Source organism: Chroicocephalus ridibundus, chromosome Z (assembly GCF_963924245.1).
Source record: "Chroicocephalus ridibundus chromosome Z, bChrRid1.1, whole genome shotgun sequence".
Classification (NCBI taxonomy): domain Eukaryota; kingdom Metazoa; phylum Chordata; class Aves; order Charadriiformes; family Laridae; genus Chroicocephalus; species Chroicocephalus ridibundus.
In genome coordinates, this window is record NC_086316.1 from 67129674 (window position 1) to 67150559 (window position 20886).

Consider the following 20886-nt stretch of genomic DNA (forward strand, 5'->3'; position numbering starts at 1 on the left):
TGGGTCTGACTAGAGTAGCAAAATAACTTACTTTTGCTCAGTGACTGATCTTTGAGGTTTTTTCCATTTCCTTTTTTTTTCTACCTCTCCTTTTAGTGAAAGTGATATACGTGGTCTGGTTATTAATTCCAAATAAATATAATGCAGTAGATTTCTGTGTTTGCAAACTGATCCTGACCTCTGCTAATGTGTGCGTGCTGTGCATAGTAATGAAGCATTTTGAGCAGTAAATTTCCAGCTGATAAATCGTATATACAGTCTAACTTAAGTATTTGCTTGTTTTGTGTTGCAGATGGTTACTCTGTATTATGAAGCTTCCTCTGTTTAAACCGAATGTCCAAATATTTGGAATAAAATATGGTTTTAGTTAATAATGCACATTTGGCTGCAGTATAGCTTAGTAGGTTTTGGTAAGCAAGGGAGTGGTTAGAAAAAGAACAGTTAAGTGTTTCACTTACTGTGCTTACCTCCGTGTTAGCAGGAGAGCACGTTGATCATTTCATGTCTGGAGGATGGTTTGCTAGGAGCTCATTAAATAAATCCAAATAAAAAAGTTGCGGATCGAGGAGCATTTCTATGCTTACATGCTTTAACATGTGCCCTCAGGTGGCTGGGGTGCAATGAGATGTGCAGTTCTGACAGTAAAGGATGCCTAGCAAAGGATGCACTGTCCAGTCTTTTTCTGTGGCATGTTGGCAAATCTCTTTAGGTAATAGAAACATCAAGTCAAAGGTAGGAGTTGGTCCCCAGAAACGTCTGGGCATGTGACTGAACGGCCAGAGGCATGTCAGAGAGCAGGTACAGGGGAGCAGGGGGCTGAGCAGCACAGAGGAGGACAATTAAATGCCAGTGAAGGAGGTGATGGACAGCAAGGAACAGAAACTGATGTTTAGCAACTGCAGATAGTCATTGTTCAGCCAGGCTGTTCATTTGTTTGAGGGGGGGAAAATGACAACAAGAAATAAGAGTTAACACAAAGCATTCTTTTTTTTTTTTTTCCCCTTTTTTTTCTTCTTTTCTTCTTCCCCTCTCCCTCCCTTTCCTCAGATACTCTGGAGCAACTTGTGGTCTGGCCTTTGTATTCGTGTATCCATCCCTCATCTACGTGATCTCCCAGCATCGTGCTGGGCAGCTGACGTGGCCAGCATTGATCATTCACATCTTTATAATCCTCCTTGGACTGGCTAATCTGATTGCACAATTCCTATTGTGAAAACTCCCCCTTCTCTCTGTGGCTGTCACAAGTGGTACTCTGATATTTGGCAACAGCCTTGAGCAACACTGTCACGCGTGAGAATGAACAGTCCTCAATATGATCTTCTTGAGAAAAGCTGCACCTTTGAAACAAATTCAAACCACATCTTTCAGGAGCTTGACAGGGAACCCATTTTGCTCCTCTAAAAACACAATTTTATGAGAAGTGAAAAAGTTCAGATTTGAGTAAGATAGTTCTTCTGGTTTTGTTGAACCTACATCAAAGATTAACAAAGTTCAGATATTTTGATTTTTTACAGCACACATCTCAAAACACACAACTTTCAGCCTCAGGCCGTGGAACTCCTCTCCAAAGGAACTGACCTTACCTTTATTAACAAACACGCTTTCACAATATTGTTCAATGACTGTTTGAAATGCTTTTTTGTTGCAGTTATTTCCCTGTTTTATTTGGAAAATGAAGAAATTATTGTCTTTTGTTTGGGTTTTTTTTTAGGTTAATTTATAGTCATTTGGGTCAAAATGCATTCTTAATTTTGAATATGCTATTAAATTGTTTTGGCAATATTTTTCCTCTAGGAAATTCCAACTAAGAGAAACAATAACCTCATGTCTCAGTGTTTTGTTCAGAACCAATATGTACACAAGTTATTTGTGATCTTACAATGAAAAAAGTCAGGAGGACAGAAAAAAATTAGAACAAGACAATTAAAATTAGAATTCCAGGCTTGACCTCACTTCAACTCTGGTAACTGGGCTATTATGTGTTGTGGAGCTGTCTTGTCAGGAGTTGCATGTGGTTTTGTGGATGCATGTTGGACACAAATGTTCATCACAGGCTCGCTCCCTCCCTTGTAGGGTCGGACTCTAGTGGTCTCTCACTACGCTTGTCCACTGCATTACTCTAGACATTTTAGATGTGAGCAGGCACACAAAGCTGGCACTCTTCAAAATTGTGGACTTAATGAACTAAGTTAAGTTTCGGATAATTCCAAACAGAAGCTGGAAGAATCTGGGAAGAGTTTTATTGTGGGTTTTTTTTTTTTAACTTATTGTTTAGTAACTTAAGAGGGTTTACATGTGTAAGCACACAGACACCTTCCCTCACCTACTGTGAGTCCGAGTCTTAACCCAAAACATGCAGTAATTAAGTTGCCAGGCACTGGTGGAATGTCATCTTTTGTGGTTGGAGAGGGAGTAAAAACTTCTCTTTGTACAGAATTTCAGTGCATTAAAATAATCAACAAATGTAGAATAATTGAAAGAGGACTCTGAGCAATGCTAAATTCCAAAGTAAGTAAAAGAGGAAAAAAGTTGGGAGTGATGCAGTATTTGTGAATTAGGAGTTGAGTTGGGAAAAATAATTGCATTGCAGGGTAAGAGTTTGTGTTTTCATTAGAAAGACAATGAAAAGCATAACCTAGATAATCTACCATGCTTCTCTGGCAAATGATGCGAATTTTTGTAGTAAAGAAATAAATCCATTTGTTTGAGTTAGGCTCTTCAAACTGTGTAAAGGACACTGACTTGCATAAGTGTTCGTTCATTTGTATGAAATACAGGATCATATGGATTTGGAATATTATCTGCAGGATAGAACAATTATTTTAGATTCTCACTTTTTTTCTTGTGAAACTTTTTGTGCCTTTAAATCAGAATTGGAGAATACATCCATCATCTGTTCTGTCTTAGAGAGAAGTATTTGCCCCATCCTGGTAATTTTCCCCATGTATACTCTTACCTTCCACTGCTTGGTTTCCTTATTCTCTAGGGCACATCTGTCCACCCTTTTCACCGCCTAACACGGAGCCTATCTTGCAGCGCTGACACCACTAGCACTGGCCAACGCACCTGCTTTTTTGGGACTGGGTCTGACATCTCCCATAAAATACTACTTTGGATGTCTAAGTAGTCATCACTGCATGTAACTTGATGGCTGCATTCTCAGTGGTGTATTTGACCAGTTAAACCCGGCTTTTTGTTTTGTTTTGTTTTTACTTTCCAACAAACTTCCTTCTAACAAATTTTACGAATTTACAGTTCCACAACTTTAGCATGTTGCTAAACCCTCCACAGCTATTTGATACAGAAGAGGAGTACTTGAACACCAAAAGGAAAGGACAAAAGATGCAGGCTGTCAAGCATCATTGACTCATTCACATTAAGCTCTTGTGCTTACTTATTGTAGGTTCAGTGCTTAATTTAGGTGCAAACCCTGATGAGTGCAGGTACTTCAATTTTATTATGTCCTTCCATGTTCCATCTGGATATGATTCCATGAGTTAAATCCTTGTCGTTGAAGCAGATAGTAAAATGCCCACTGATTTTAGCAGAATTAAATTCCATTTGGATCTAGTAGTTCAACAGAAACTCCCAAGAAAGACAAAGTTCACGGTGAAGTGTCTTAATTACATCTTCTGTCTGTTTGTCTCCTTTCCAGTTGTGCAATGTAGAATGATCTGAGTTAATATTTAGAAGGAAATTATTCTGTACATTTCCAAAAGCCTGGTTTAGCTGTGGGTTACAGAGAGAGGTTCTTGCTGCACTGTTTGTTTTTACAGGCCTTTAACAGGCTTGTTTGGAATCATAAACTGATAAGTATTAAAGTGATACCACATATTTCATTGCACTACATTTTCTTATGAGAAAGTTTTATTCTACTGCATGCAGTTGAGATATTCACAAGTGTCAGAAGTAAGTTAGGAGTGTGTAAGTAGAGTGGCATTTTCAGGGGTTTCTTTCTTTGTCAACAGACAACATCCTGAGTTAAGTAGTATTTTAAAATGTAACAGCAACTTAAATGGTCTATAAGACCAGAAGTAGATTGCAGAGTCTCTTTTCATGCAAGCACAAAATGTAGTTCTCCACAAATGCGCACTTCGTCTTGCTTGCTCATGCGACCTGCAGTAATAGCCAGCTAATTCCAATTCCTTATGGTCTCTGTTACAGCAAATCATCATGTGATTTAGCAGAGCAGAAAAAGTAATATATGGATCTAGTAGTATATTGTGAAATGTAATTTATTACCTTCTCATAGAAGAAAAATAATTTCTGCTGAAAATATTGAATTCTGCCTTTACATTTGAGCATTGCTGGAGTAAGCTGTGAGGTGAAATACTGTCAGCTCTGGGCATTGAGTAAGAGCCTAAAGTTTACTTCATAACAGTACCAGGCTCTTTGTTTGGCACCATCCCTACCTCATTGCAGTCTGAAAATCCATCCCTCTATATTATGTGGCAACTCTGTCACGCAGACTGGAGTTTCCATTAAACTGGAGTTTTCGTTACATGAGGCTCAAGCAGCTGTAGTCATCTGTGCTGATACCATCAAGCTAAAACCCAGATCTCAAGATACGTAAGGCGTTAACCCAGCATGACCTTTAGACATTGCCAAAGCGTCAGTAGCCAGGGAAATTCCCAGGAAGCTCCAAGAGCAGTTGTGGACATGCCTGCGTGGTGAAGTTGTGGATGTGTCTGTGGGTGATTACACACAGGCCGAGCACCAAGACTGAGGGATTAGTTTTTCAATGGGAGCTTTGTGATGATCAGAAACTGTACTTTCTAAGGACAAGGACAGATGATGGGGCTTTTATGTCTGTCTTCTGCCATGAGGAGAGAAGAATTACCTTCTCCATATCTATGCTCGTGCTAACCTCATTGCCTTCTCTGTAACGGCCTAGCATCATGTGTTCCAGTTTCTTAATGTCATTGTGGCCTAGATTCTTCCTTTCAGCTTCTAGCAGTCTTCAAAACGTCTCCTGTGCTTCTTAGCTCTCCGTTTCCCCTTGCTCTTTCAGTCACTCACAGCTGCATCCATTTCTACAAATCAGTTTTTCCTGTTCTGTCTGGTTTAATAACGTAGTGTTAATGTATTAAGTCCTTTAGCTCAAATGATATGCACAGTAAAAATGAACATTCAGGATTCAAAGGTATCATTTAAACAGAGGGGCTCAGGGAGGACATTTCATGTAACATTTCCTTTTTTCTTAAAAGTTCAGCCTTTCTAACTCCAGGTACAAACAATTTGTGAAGACACTGACGTTTGGTTCCAATGCTGAAGACTTTGTCAGATTGACAGTTTGCCTGCCCAAGCTCCAGACTTCCCCCTCCTCCACCAAGTTCCTGCACAACAGCTGGCTTTTGATTACATGATCACGTAACTTTTTCCATAGGGTGTCATCTTGAGAGTGCGAAGGTTGCAAGAGCAATCACTTCCCTATCGCTGCTCAGACCTGGCATCTCCTAACTTTGAGTGATGGACTTTGGGCAGACGTTAATTAACACGCACAAGAATGTGCAGTTAGCCCTAAGGTTGCTTAAAACTCCTTCGTGGACAGTGTCTGTGAATGTCCCTGCAGCGGAAAGCTGGGAGGCAGCGACAGTGTCACTGAATGCTGGAGCTGCTGTGGGAGGGAGGAGAGACTTCCCGGAGTAGCCGAGACAGTCGAGTCTTTGATACAGTCAGCCCTCTGGGAAGGCCCAGGGACTCTGGTGTACGTACAGCCAGACCGATGCCACGATGGCCGTGTTCTGCAGCAAAGTGATGGTAAGGGAGGTGAGAGATATGGTAGCCTCTGGAAAGCATATGTTTTATTTTCAGGATGTTTTGCTCCAGAGGACAGCTGCACTGAACATCTGTCAAGGTTGTAATGGATATGAAGGCACCCGAGGAAGAATAATAATGGGAAAAGGATTAGTGCCTGGTAATAGCTGGCACCAGCTGTACCAGCAAAACAGTGTCTCTCTCACCTTCAGTCAGAAGCAGAAATTCATTTCCGTGGGCCGTTCATTAAATCTGGGGGCTGTCTTCAGCAGTGAAAAAGCTACTTTAGGAGAACTCCTGGAAACTTCCTAATAGGAAGTAAAATATCAATGATATGCAAAGCACTGATATATTTCTTATAGCTCATTGTACCATGCATGATGGCGGAGTACAGTATAAGCTTTTCCCTCTGAATTGGTATTCTGTGAGGTTGGAGTCATGATCAGCATATTTTATTTCTTCTGCAGTTGAGAATACCATTAAAGTTCTCTTGGAAAGTAACAGTACTCAACTTGCCAAATCTACTTCTCACTCCTGCAATTTTGATGGTGGAACCGGTGCTACATAACTGTTTCTCTGTGGTTTGTATTTCCAAACACTAAGTGATCTGAGCAGGGCAGGAAGAGTCTCTTTCTTTTTTTTCAAATTTACCTAATTATGGTTTTTCCCATATACCTCCTTTTTGTAATACTGAAGTGGATTAAACGGTCCAGATGAAAAAAGTGGCTTTATAGAAAACATTTTTTGGTCCTTTCTTAGTATGTTTATATTGCAGCTTGGCTAAAGCTCATTGAATTATTTCCAATAGCCCAAAGACTGTTTAAAAACTGCTGTCCATGTGTTTCTTTTCATCGTTGTTTGAATGGTCTTTTTTCAATTCCATGGACCTTGTTCACTTCTGACATTTCATTAAACTGTTAGAGGAAGTTGAGATTAGTCAGGTCATTTCAAATCAACACAGCAAAGTCATTCAGCTGCAATATGAGGGGAGGAGAAATGCCTACACATTGAGTTCCAGGCTGGATACTAAATGCCACACCAAACAGAGACATTGTCCCCACTGCCCAGCTGGCTTCATCTCTTAGAGCAAAAGGAGATTGTGTTACGAAATTACCACAGGGCATTCAAATTACAGGCCGGTTATGGGAGGGGAGGCTGTTTTGCACTGAAGCTAGTTTTTTTATTTATCTCCTCAGTGAATATCTATTTTTTTGCATACAGATGTGTAGTAAGAGCCCAGGTTGGGATACCAAGTTAGTATAAGCAAACTCAGAGACATCCCTTCACCTTGCAGCCTAGGCGTTCAAGGGGTCTGGGCTGGTACAGGGTGACAGAGGCAGTGAAGATGATTCTTGCTGATGCTTTGTGCTGGCTTTGGAGGCTTGGGATTTGGTGAGCTCATGTTCACTCTTCTTCTATAGGAGCGCAACACTCTACCAAGGGAAGGCTGAATCCCACCTATCCTGTCTGCAGTCCTTCGGCTTGAGAGGGAGGGTTTGCTTAACTAAAGTCCTCTGTTGTGGAAATACAGCTGCTATTTAGGGTGCAGCCAGATTGACAACAATGGGCAAAAGATCATATCCTGCCTCTGCGAAAGGTACCATGAGCAGTTTACTCTTGCTGTGGAAACTGCTGTTGTCTTCCTGAGACTGAGATTTTTTTCAGCCTTTGAAATGACTTCACGTTTCTTTATGGTGCCACCAACTCTAACTATTTTTACAGTGGTGGTTCAGGTTGAAGTGTTATCTTGTCTCTGCACTTGATACGTCATACACCAAAGAAGTGAGATGTTAGGGGTAACCTCTGATAGCCAAACTCCAGCTAGTTGTGATTTCTTCTCTGAATAATTAGTTGTGACATTGAAGGTGTAACAAAATTTGCTATTCTTAATGCTGGGGGATGAGGTGGGGTTGCATTTTTTTTTTAAACCAACCGAAGTCTGGCCTAAAACAGTATTGGTTTATGAAAGCAGTGACTTGCAACTGTATATACTGTTCCTGCTCCTACTTCAACAGAAGAAAACAAATTTAGTTAAAGAAAAGCAGAAGATGACAGTCTTTGCACTCTGAGTGCAGTTGTTTATACCACAGACGGCACTTATTTTCTGCAGGCAGACAGCTGACCCATCATAGCAATTGCAATAAATGATGGGCTAGAGCTCCTCCAGACAAAAATTCCTACCTGAAGGTGCACAGTTTTTCATTCCTATCATGTCTGGTTTTGTAGATAACTCAGATGCCCCAATGAGCCCCTTTCAGACAGGTTTGTTCACCTGATTTGCACCTTGGTAATAAATTGCCATTTAATGGCATCAAAGCAGCATGTATGTGACCAGAGGCTCCCACACCTTCCCTGGGAGCTTATGAGACTGTCCCAGTTCTTTCCACAGTGAAATCTGCCCTCAATCCCTGTCCGCACTGGAATGTCTATACTTAACCTCCGCGGCCAAACTGCAAGTAAACTTCAACCATTGGGTAAACTTGTTAAAAACCTGGCTTCTATGGTTTTATTGTGAGCACACCGCACCGTTTTCTTTAGCACATGACTGAGTCTTTTACCTTCATCCCATGTGTTTATATAGGGAAAATCAGGCCATTGGAGGGCAGAATGTTTTAACGTTGCATATGCTTCCCAGAGCACCCTGACTAAAGTGGGTCTCTTAAAAATTAATCTGATAAAGTAATCTTCTGTGTTGAGTAAGAGATAGAAACACATCAAACCCGCTTTATCCAGTATGTGAAGTGTCCGGAAAATATTCACTGAAAAGTAAGATTCGTAAGAAAGACAACTACAAAAAGAGAGGCTTTAAAAGTCATCAAAATGCACATAAACAAAATTTTCTGGCAAGAGTAGCCTAGACCTCTGGCTTACTTGGGACGGCTGCCATCAATAGGAATCTTTTCCTTTGCTTTCAATGGGCACTGAGTCAGGCCTTGCAGAAATTGCTCTTGAAAAGATTTTGGCAGTTAGGGGAAGATTCCATCAGAAACAGTGGGCCCAGGCTTTCCACGCAAGAAGCTGGGTATGCTTCAGCAGCTGTTGTTCAGGTGCAGTTGGACCTGCATCACCATTTACATGCTATATTGTTGAGTGTGATATAACAGATTTACCTTTAAAAAAATTCACTGAAAAGGTGAGTACCAAAGTAAAACAGAGAATATGTGGAAAGCACAATCTGATTTTTTTTAATTTTTTTTTTTTTTGTGCAGTGTTAACTCATACAGGAAAAAACAGAGTACTTTTGAAGTACCCTTAGCTGGCTACTTCATCCCAGGGTGGATCTTGCTTTTTCTTTGACTCCCTGGGCAAAAATTTACGAGCACTCTGGTGTTTCTGTGTAGTTGCATTGTTGCTCCCCTCTGTACTTGTTCTTTGCCTGTTAGTTATTTGTCAGCAGCATTTCTCTGTGGAGTATTTTATAGCACTTGAACCACACGGAAAGTATGCACCAAGCTGAACCCGCTAAATTTGGTGAATAATCCGTTGTGTGTAGATGCTGTCATGTATTTCTGGGGAAGAAAAAACACTAAGGGCACTCTGTCCTCTTCAAAAACACTTGTAAGGAATGGTCCCAGAGCTTTAAAAGATCCTCCCTTTTCTAAGTGCTGTGTGAATTTCCATGCAGTTCACTACTTTCATTACTTACTAGAGCCACAAACCTCAAGCTAGCAGACAGCTGGAGAGGAGATGTGAACTTTTTTGACCATGTTTATTTTAAAATGTTAAGCCGAAGTATATATAAAGTCATGGAAGACTCAGAACTCAGCTTTCTGCCCCGTGCTTCTCCATCAGCACCACTACTTGTCCGTTGCATCGCACTACTTTTTTAGAGCAACTAATCCAGTTTTGCTTGACCTAACTACCAGCCGTCCCTGTTCTGGCACTCCCAATGAGTTCTTCTTCAGCAAATGAATAAATAGTTGCATAGCCCGTCGGGTATCTCTGCAGAGTCACTGACCTGTGCAATTCTGAGGATGCAGAGGCCTAAGCACTCACATTCTGGTGCTGACCTGTTTAGAGAGGCCACCACTAGGTATGCCTGACACACAAGGAATGTATGTCAGTCTGCTGTTTCTTGAATACCTGAAGTACACATTGCACCCTTTTGTCATGAAGTTTGCCCATGCTGGTCTGTGATCAGTTGCATCATGCAGCCACCTTGATATCCAGTCTACCCAGAGGATGAGTGTGTGACAGCAGTCAACTTGATCGCCTGGCACTCGGGAGCAATAAGATGTCATGGTTCTAGCTCTAAGGATTTTGATCTCCTGTTATGTATTAGCCGTGATGGCCTGAGTGAGTTCAGGAGGTGTGTTTCCCACTGGCAGTAAAAAGGAGGAAGCAGTCACGGATGGGCTGGTATAATACAGGTAACACCTAGCCGCAGCTGCTCCAGGCTATATCCAGTTTCCAGCCATCCATACCTGAGGGGGGTGCCCTCCAGCTGGCAAATACATCATCACTGTTAAACTTGGTATAACACTGTGGACTGCTTTGCTGTTCTTCCTTCAGGAACTTTCAAAGGGGATAAAATGATGCCTTACTGAGCACACTAAAGCTGTAGAAGAAATAATAAGGAAACTAATAAAAAAATGGCATGCAGTGGCAAAAGCTACCTCAGGACATGTGCAGCTCCACCCAGAAACCTAGAGATGCAGAGACAGAGGAAGGTATTGTGTCATTGTTTCCATCTTCTTACCACTCACAAGAGTATTAGTAAAGTACTCTCAAACTTCACCAATCTCTCACTTTGTCCAGATATTCAAAAGCAGTCAGACAGATATCCCAAAGTGCTATGCAATCCCATGGAGCCAAGTTAGAACGATAAAGCTCTAAGTGAATGACCTCAGCACAGGAGAACTGAATTTCTTCAAAAATTGTGCAAGTTGGGCAGTCGAACACGTGAATCCATCCCACACTGTGCTTGTGTAGTGCTGCAAAAGCCTATGCAGTCTCTTAACGTTCCATATTAGACTATAAACCTTATGAGACAAATGGAGTATGTTACTTACAAAGCTGTAGGCAATATGATATGACGAGTCATTCTTCTTAATAAATTATTTCTATGCTTTTAAAGGTTTAGGTCCTCAACAATATATAGTTTTGTTTGCTAATGTTAAATGAATCCTTCTTGGAGGAGATAGATTCTGTTGCCTGTCTCTCCTGACAACTCTTAAGGCCAACATAGCATTAAATAAACTGAAACAATCTGAACTTTGTAGACATTTCCTTCTGTGAAACAACTATTATAGAAATAGCATTTAAGAGTGTGTCTTTTTTTGCCTTGAAGAGTTTTGGAGTAGTCCTCCTTTTTCAGTTTCAAGATGACCAAATAGTTCCAGTAATTTCTGATCTCCCTGCCAGCTTATTATTAGTGCAACTGGCTACAAACCAGCTGACTGATGTCAGTCTCATAATAAAGAATGACAGAGCTACATAAGGGTCCCATGAGAAACTGAAGAAGGAGGATCAAACACAATTGTAAATCTGTGCAAGAGACTACAAGGTCTCTGGCAAAAGTTTACTGCTTTTTATAGCACTACTTATTCAACAGGTTTTCTTTCTTTTCTCTTCCTTTCCTGGGTGTGTGCATGTTCCATTGTTCTCTGTTTTGTTGTTTGGTTGTATGGATTTTTTTAATATGTCATGTAATGGAGTACATGAATATTCTTATTTAATGTGAGTGCATAACTCTTTATTTAATATGATTCATGAATATATCCCACAAGGTAGAGCATCCCTAATTATTTGCTGTGTTGCCAACTGCAATCTTAGGTTTGCATCTTGCAGTTATGTAAATGAATCATAATTGTGAGGAAAAGCCATGTTTTCCAAGGCTGCAGCAGCAATTTTTTCCAGCTATTGTGTGCACAGGAATGTGGCTGCACACACCCAGAGATCTCCAGGCATCAGTAAAGCTTATGGATCCTGTCAGCTGCAGAACCAGAAATTGTTACTATAAAAGCCACCCATGTCCTTCCCTCATCTTTCAGTAGGTCTGTTCTCGACTAAGCCTTGTCTGATTTTGCAACTACATTAAGAGTGGTGGTGTAGAATGGTCTTTGCAAAAAAACCCAGACAATTGCAAGAAGTCTATCTGGGTTATTTGAGACAGAACTAAGATTATAATCTGGTTCTCCTGGACTTTTTAGCAGTAGGTTAAAAGAGATACCAGATTTAGGTTGCTCTCATTACTGTATCTAATTTTTACTGCCCTGCCATTCAGGATAGGTTCTTGGAGGGAGAGTTATATCCCCAAGAGTAAGGTTTGTGGAACCCATCATTGCTAAAAAATGAATTGTGATTTAACCAGCAAGAATGCTGTAGAGCCTTAAGGAAATGCTGTAGGGAATTATTCACCTCAGTCTGAGCTGCAGGGACATGGCATGTCACTCTTCTCATTATAGCCAAGAAAAGCTGTTGCGTTTTCCATATTTACATCTAGTTCATTCAGGGCTAAAGCTGCACTTATCTGAGCTGTCCCTGGGATCCGGTACAACGTACACTGCAAATCAGTACATGTCCACAAAGACATCTGGACTTCTGCATTCAAAAAAAGTGTTTTGAAGAAAATTTGAGTCTCAACAACTGTTTTCATCTCCTTCTCCGCTGCCTGAACTGTATCTTTATTGTCATCTGTGCTACTCTGCTGGTGATAAAAAGTTTCCAACCTTCAGGCGATATGAATATGTAAAGCATTCCAGCAGATTCAAATACCATCTTGCCTCAGTGCAAATCTACAAAGGTGGTTTTCCAGCACACATTAGGCAACACCTAACCTTTGAGAAATTCACTCTATTTCAGCAGACAAGTACTGTGCTCTGGGGAAAATTCAAACTTCACTCCTTCAAGCCAGACTATCAGTTCAATTAAATTGCCTTTAGGATACAATTTCTTATTTCCAGATGGTGTGAAACAGTCATATTTGCAGAGGGCAAAAGTTTTACTAGGAAGACACATAGAGCCTCATGATGTCTTTTGTTCAAGGAAACCACCAGTACATTAAACAGAAAGAAAAAAAAAAAAAAGAAGAAAAGAGGCTTTTCCTATGCTTTCTTCATATTTGTGATGGCATCTAATGGTTAGAGAAGGCCCCAAATTTTTGATTGCAGTCTGTTTCTTACTTTTTGCAGTTTCAACAGATTTGGATATGATAATTTCAGTCCAAGCTCAGTGCTGCTATTTCTTTATTATTACCCTTTCATTTAGTTCATTTACAAGCTGCAATAAGCATCGACATAGACTGGTCAAGATTTCCCAAAGGCTGAAGTGCCTCTCTTTAGCAGTAAGACCCAGGAAAGAAGAAAGAGGGGAACTGAGAGAAATCCCCATGGAGGATTACTCCAGGGCGCGCCCTGGCATCAGTGAATCCCTTCATGTCTGTATGGGTAAGGCCAGTACGTGTCATTCTCTCCACTTTACCTTCCTCCTCACCTCTCCCCATGGTTTCCTGTGCCTCTAAGAGCTTGCAAACACACTGTGCAAGGACGATCCACAGGAAAGGTCATGTAGCATCAACACATAATGTCATTGCATTAGGTACTGAAAGAAAGGGAAAACATGTATAGAATAATGCTCCCTTCCAGCTTCCTGATCTCTTTCTGTAATTTAAGAGTCCAGGCCCCAGAGCTAAATGATAATCCAGCTGAAAATCATTGTAACCAACTGGAAGGTCACAGAAGTGTAGAAGGTAAATGCCAATCTTTATACATTGTCATCCAGTCAGAGATGAATTAGACTCTGCCATCTGCAAGAGGACACTGATGTCTACAAGGAATTGGGGCATTTATTTTACATCTGTTTGTAACGACAGAAGCTCCAGCAGCACAGTGGTCGCCTAACTCTGAATTGGGGCAGTGGTTCAATACTGACTCAGAGGGAAGCGTGCCAGCAGCACCACTGAATGTGCATTACATATAATACAGCAGGAAATTTGGACAGCAGCTTGTTGTAACACTGTTTTGGAAATGCATGAGTCACTGTGTTTCTGGAATCTGAACCTTTCTCAGCATGTTTTCGTGCTAGATACCGTGTCATGTTGTTTGAGAAAGACTGAAGGACTCTGATGAGTTAGTTTATCTGGGATCTTCATACTGGAATACTCTAATCCATCTTTGTCGATCTTTCGTCCTGTTTCCAAAAAACCAGAATGCAATCCACTGTTTTCTTCCATTGTGAAATATTATTTAAAACACTTGTAATTGATACTAATCTCCTCCTTTATTAGAGCAGTCCACTGAGCCTTTCACCTCAGCTATTGCACTCACTGACTTCTCTGATGCTTTCAGATGAGTCTGCCCCACTTCTTACTCCTTCACTCCTCACATACAGTACCTGTTCACCCTTCTATTTCAAAAGGTTTCTTGCAAGACTAAACACTAACAACACTGATAAAATCACATATGCGCTCCGCATGCCAGGGGATGCCTCTGCATTTCCTTTGCTTCCTTTCTCCTCTTCTCCCGCTGACAGTTGTCTCTGTCTCCAGAGCTGCACCCCTGTCTCTGCAGGCTTAGGAGCCAGGTACCACTCTGAACGGCACGCATGGCAGAAGGTCCCTCCCTCTAACACGTGTCATAATTTGTCTACAATGCCTTGGCTTTTTTTCTACTTCTTACACTAAAATCTAGTGCTGAACCGAATTACGATTAAAATAGTTTTATTTAATCTGATAAATACAGGTATGCATGCCTGCGTGCACACACGTGCGCACGCACACACTTTTTTATGAGACATTAAAATACAGGTGTATTCCAAATTATCAAAGTGCAAGAAAAATCAACAAGATGATTGTGCTAGGAACATGCTGCAGAGGAAAGGGAAGCATCTTGCAAACAGTCGCATGTGTTGGATTGAGCATTCAAGCAAACAAGTCTCATCAAAGATGAGTTAAGATTAAAGAAGTGCACTTAGGAAGGGTCAGGGCTGAAGACAGCTCTGTGACAGTGTCCATCCTGAGTCTGATTCACAAAGTCTTCAATGTCCAACAGGCTTTTTAGATATCGGTGCTTGGGTGTATTCACAATGTCTGTGACCCAGCCCTGCAGGCACCTACAGTCATCCCTGGAGTCACAAGAGTGCTGAGAGCCTACCTCACACATAAGAGCAAGGGGGATGCAAAAAAATGGGATTCTCCAGTCTTTGTCACATGCTCATCCTGGTCAAGCAGGAATAGCCAGAGCATGGCTAACCATTCCTTGAAACACAGCCAGGAAGCAGACAGGTTACGTCCTGCCCACGTACGGCAGTAAGTGCACTCAGCTGGGAGATGGGAGATTTGGGAAGCTGAGTTCCCCCTTTTTTCCACAACACATGCGGAGCAGACTTACAGCAAAAGCTACAATCTCTCTGAGGTCTTCCTCGTCACCAGCCTTGCAGAACCATTCCTCTCACTTGTCTTTAGATGTGATAAAATCAAGCAGGTTCTCTACCAGATGGAGTTGATGTCTGATTTTTAAACAGGTGTGGGTTTTTTTTTTCATTTTATAAAACTAGTTCATTTTTTAAAAAACAAGCATAGTGCAAACGACTTGATAGAAAACAAACCATACTGTGGACATGTTTAGCAGATGTAATATTAAAATTGCATTGCATCACACACGTCACTTTTTAACAGGGTTGAACACATGTAACAGACCTGCCTTTACCTGCCTGTACCATGTCCCCTCCCACTTCTGCTTATAGCTTTCCTCTTAGCTTTTATTCTAGAAGCAGAGAAACACAGTGGTGAAATGCCACTCAGAATTTATGTCACCTGTATTGATTCATAGTTAAAACATTTTTTTAAGACTGCAGGTAACTGGGCAATAAAAACCATTTATTAGCTACCCAGAGCTAACCTGGGTAGCTCTGCCAACCTGCCATGGCTGCTCCAATATAAGTTAATTTATCACACGCTTCATGAGTTCTTAAGCAAAACAAACTCGGGTTCATGATAAATGACTGCAGCACATATGCTCTGCCAGCTGCTGAGTCTGGGATGGGATACTCCCCAGTTTCCTATTTTTAGCAACTGCATGGCCTTTAATGCCCCTTAATTGCTTTAGTCGTACAAGGTACGTACACAGTGAGCAGATTTTGCCCAATTGATTTGTGCAAGGATTCTATGGTGAGGCTGCTCTGCTCTTGCGTTTGTTTCCAGAAAACCAATACTGCACAAGACAGCTGCCATGCTGGATTTTTATACTTCCATCATTTGTGTGTGTTCTGTAAGATGCTGTTTGTAGAAGGAACCATCCCAGCTGTTTATTGCTGATATTGATGCACTGGTACCTTAATGGATGGTTTTCCGTCTGAAATCTAGCACCTGTGCTCATCCTAAGTGTGGCTGAGCAAAAACTCCTATCCAAGCCTAATAATAGATTATTATTTATGAATTTTATAATAACAATAATAATAATAGCATTAGACAAAGGAACAAACTAAATCTGTACCCTGAATCTATAGCCATGACAGTAGTATCTGAGTCGCATGTCATTTCTGTGATGTTTATCTTCACACTGCCTACCTGCAGTACCGCAGTGCGGTCTTCTCCACCTGGCAGAAGGGAACGAGCAGGGCACAAGGCGTGCTCATGTTAGCTCATGGCTTGCATTCCCATTCAGGCCCGGGCTCCTTGGAAGCCCATACCACCTGTTTGTTGACTCACACTCTGACGTAAGCCCATATGTGTGCACCAGGAAAGGAAACTCAACAGCACTGCAAATGCCTTTTGTGCCTGAAAACAAACCCGTCCCTCCCAGACACCACCACTTAACCCTATGGCATTGCACATGCAAGTCCTCACTCCTTTGACGTGACTAAAAAAACACAGACCTAGCTGGAGGGATGTAGCTATTCAACCAGGGCTCCCTGAAAATCTGGAAACCTTAACAACTACGCTCTTCTTCCTCACTTATGGCTAATACAAAGCATAGCAAAGATCAGCATTATGTTATCCACCAGTCTTGTATTGGGAGGGTGATAGTTTGGGGGCACCATCCCAAGTTTTCTTTTTTTCACAACATCTGTAGGTATGAATTTCTTCAGTATGTTTGTGTTCTCTTCTGAACGCTTTCAAAGGCTGAAAAGTTAAAATAACATAGAGTGGTTTAGTGCAGCGCACCACACATTGTTTCTATCATGTGAGAATTGCTTAACTGCGGTGCACTTCAGCAGCACAATTTATTACAAACCTTGGAAGTCATTTCAGGAGCCCAAGGACCTCATGGACCTTGGACCAAGTTTCAGCAAACTGCTCAGATGTGCGCTCACTAGGCAGATGTCTGGAAACATGTGTTCTTACACATTTATCTGCTAATGCAAACGTCCCAGTGCAAGCATTAACACTCAAGAGCATTATGTGGATTTTAAACAATCCCTGGAAGAGTTGGGTCCCATAAAAGTTATTCTGACAGATATAATCCTTCTCCTCTCCTCTGCCAAGTGCTTGCTCTGACTACAGGAGCCAGAGCACATCAAGCGAGACTCCTGCCTGCTTCCACTGCTTCTGGTGCTCCAGACACTACAACATCCCTGCCCAGTGCTGACTTCACTCTTATTTTTATTGTTAATATTCTACTTGGGAAAGAAGCAGTAATGTGGAAGGGAAAGATAAAAGAGGAGATAAGAGGATATTTTTATGCTTTCATCCATACAGATGACTCATATGGGACAGGTTTATTCCTCGTCTCTCTCTTGGGATTAATGCCTCAAGGAAAACAGCAGCAAAATTAAGGCTCTTTTTGCTTTTGCTGCTGTGGAAAATAATACTTTCTTTCTTTCACCCTGCTCTGTGAGGTGTTTGAGGCAATGGCTGTGACTGTGTGCCGCACATAGCACAATTGGCTTCAATCTTACTGGGGCCTCTCAGTATTAGTGTAATAAAAGTAAATACCAAGTGGTCAGGGCTTAATTATAATCTGGACGTTCTGTACTATGGCAATAGATTACAGGAGCCACTGAATTGTACCTTAAGGCGCTGAATCTCCTGTTGGCATGAGGGTCAATCCATGTAAAGGGACAAGACAGCAAAGTGATATCCCACATTTCCTGCTCAGCTGTAGGATGCAAACTAAGAGGAAGTGATTTCAGTAACTGAACGCTCTGTATGTTGGAGCAGCTCCAGCTGTGGCTTCTCATGTTCAACTCTGATGACTATTTCAAGGAATCAAGTACTATTTTATAGAAGATGGAGAGACAAAAGCTTTCATTAGATAGACAATGATTGTATTAAGACCCAAATACTCACATAATACTTTGAAGAGAAATTCTAAATAATTAATGCTGCAATTATCTGTTGATTTATTCTCCTCCACCCTTAATTTTGTTTTGAGCAGGAACTGACCCTGATCATGCTCTGTGAAGAATAATTCAGAGATGCAAGACATAAATGTGCTCCACAATCAATACTGACGTGGGTTTCATTTTGCCTTACTTGATTCTGCCAGCTTGAGGGTTTTGGTGACATTTTGCCTATTGTTATTTCACTTTCAAAGCCCCCTCATAATTTATTTTTGTAGTTGCAATTATTTGTATGCTAGGCTATTGTAACTACATTATGTCAGTGCAGGGAGATGTGTCCAAGGTTGAATTTTATCCAATGTATTTATAATGTCTTAAGAAAACAACAACGACAAAGTGATGTGAACTTGTGAATAAATTCCTTTGGGTTTGTGGCACTGGAAAAAAAAACAACCGAATTTGTGGAGCTCAAACAAAAGCAACATTGACAACAGTAAGCTCAGCCTTAGCTTCAGAGTGTAGTTATGGATGAATATGATTTACGAGTGTTAAAGTAACATCTGGAGACTCAACTCACTGTTTTAGGAAATGTACATGGTAAGGGACCATTGCTGTTCTGAAGACTTTTGAACATAAATGATCAGAACATGTGGAACTGAAGGGACAGCAGTCAGGCAGTTCATCTACCTAGCAGGAGCATAAGAATTGGGTGTCGTGGTTTTGGCCAGATTGGCCAATCAGAATGACAGATGGCCCTCCCCCCCCTCTCCTCAGAGAGGAGAGGAAGAGATAAGCAGATTTACGAGTTTAGAAAAAGAACTAAACTACTTTAATGAAAATAATAATAAATAAGAAAATAGTAAATAATAATAGAATAATAAAAATTAAAGAAAAAAGTATACAATATATACAAAACCATATCCAGCTCCCAGGATGACGATCGAATCACCAGCAGGCACCGGGAAAGTCCCAGACTGGAGTCAGCGACGGACAGGAGCTGAATTCCAGATCTGGAGCCAGGAGTGCTCGGATTGGGATTAAAGGCAAGATGAACAGACAGGGTCCTCCTCAGACATCAGCCATTGAAGAGAGACTTGACCTTTTGATCCCTCAGCTTTTATACTAAGCGTGATGCATACGGGGTGGAATACCCTGTTAGTCAGTTTTAGGTCACCTGTCCTGTCCGCTCCTCCCTACAGGTGTGACCCCTCTACGCTTCTCCGCTTCCGACCCTCTAATGGGACAAATAACGAAGTGAGCTGACCTTGGTTATTATAGCAACAAGTCTAAGCAAGAGCCTCTGTGCATACCATTCCTTGGTATAATCAGGTCTTATCACTCTGAGAGTGAACAGTTTCTGAACAATATGCTGTTAATTTCAGAGATTAGTCAGTTAGAAGAGGCCCGGCTAAAAAGCAGAATTACGAATCAGAAAATGGGCTCTGTTTTACCTCAAACCAGGACATTGGGCCAGGAAAAAACCCTCAGATCTAGTTCTCTCTGGGCATCTCTGCTGCTGTCTGCTCCTGTGCTGTAGTTCTAACAGTGCTTCTACTGGTATCCAGGCCATCCTGAACTGGAACACAACTGGGAGCTGCTGCCTTGCAATGGTTTCAGTGCAGATTGCTTAAAGCACAGAGTGTCAGGGGTGGGGGTGCTGCAAGGGCAAGCAGCAGGAGCAGACATCTCAGCTGCTGCGCTCTGGATGGATCAGCCAGTGAAGCACGTGGAGGTGAACCTGGGAGGTGAACCTGGGAGAGGATGTGGATATCCAAACGTATACAGAACCAGGCGTGGGAGGCCGAGTTGCTGCGTTAGGTGAGTGATGTGTGAAAACTGGGCGCCTTTGGTACCTCATTGGCAAACACTTCACTCTGCAACTGGTTTACCCTGTTGAAGTTCATCTCTTGAGATTCCCACTGCTGCCAGAGTTACCTCTGTTTTGCTAGCTGGCTTGACTGGAAAGCATGACCAAGGGAAGAAGAGAAAGAGGAAATCAGAAGCCAGAGGGAGGACACAAATCCTGCAGCCCCTAAATCACTCCAAGTTGCAGTAATCATAAGACTTTTTTAATAGAAGTTTCACTCAGTCATGAACATTTTGTGAGTGCCCTTGAGACATTCTTTCAGAATCTATTATTGCTTCAGAGCAATATCCGTAATTGAAACAAATAATAAAATCCAATAAAGTGCAAACTGGGACAGTTTCTTAGCCTTAAGGCCAACTGGTAGAGCACGGCTGATGGCCACACAGCTGCATTTTCTTCCTGTCAAAATAGCATGGCTGCATGCAAAATTGCCATGGGGAATGCTCCCTGGCCTGTGCTAGTTAGTGCTGAACAACACCATTTGTGAGCTGACACATAAGTAGTACGAACGATCACGTGCAGTACCTGTTTTGTGCATGCTGGGCCCACTTAATTAACTTGTGTAGAGGTAGCCTGAAGTGTCTTCTAGAATATACTGTATGATACATGCTATTAAATATATATAGACAAACTTGAGTTTTAATGCATTTTCATTCATTACATGGACATGAATATTAAATTTATGTTATTATGCTGTCTGGTGATGTCTGCTTGATTGTTTATTTCTGTGACTTATCTTTAGAAATAACCCATCTTTTCTACTAGAACAGGTCCTGTTACTCTTGCAGAGTTGCTGTTGTGACTTTGACATAAAACTGGGGGAGCAGAACCCTTCATGGATCTGAACTTTCCCAGGATCAAAGAAGTGGAGCACCATAGGTGACAATCTCAAGTCAGCCTAACAGCAGGAGGTTTTTGGTGAATAAACACAGTTCAATAGACGTGGGGGTGAAGTATGCATACAAATATCAACTGTATTTAAAGGGAAAAAAATTAAAGGGAAGAAGACGGGAAACTCCTCATGCTTTGTTTATTAGAAA

General features: G+C 41.4%; 1 protein-coding gene across 8 annotated transcripts in view; it reads left to right on the top strand.

The window, feature by feature from the left end:
* SLC38A9 (solute carrier family 38 member 9) overlaps positions 1–20618 on the top strand; it is a 66111-nt gene extending 45493 nt beyond the window's left edge. For 4 of the 8 annotated variants that reach the window (XM_063319418.1, XM_063319417.1, XM_063319416.1 and 1 more), the window contains one exon: positions 1048–20617. In XM_063319418.1, coding sequence (XP_063175488.1) covers positions 1048–1213 — 166 coding nt within the window. In that variant the 3' untranslated portion in view covers positions 1214–20617. Of the gene's footprint in view, positions 1–1047 lie in introns of all 8 variants that reach the window. The other 4 variants (XM_063319421.1, XM_063319422.1, XM_063319423.1 and 1 more) reach the window with 2 other exon arrangements.
* The last annotated feature ends 268 nt before the right edge of the window (positions 20619–20886 follow it).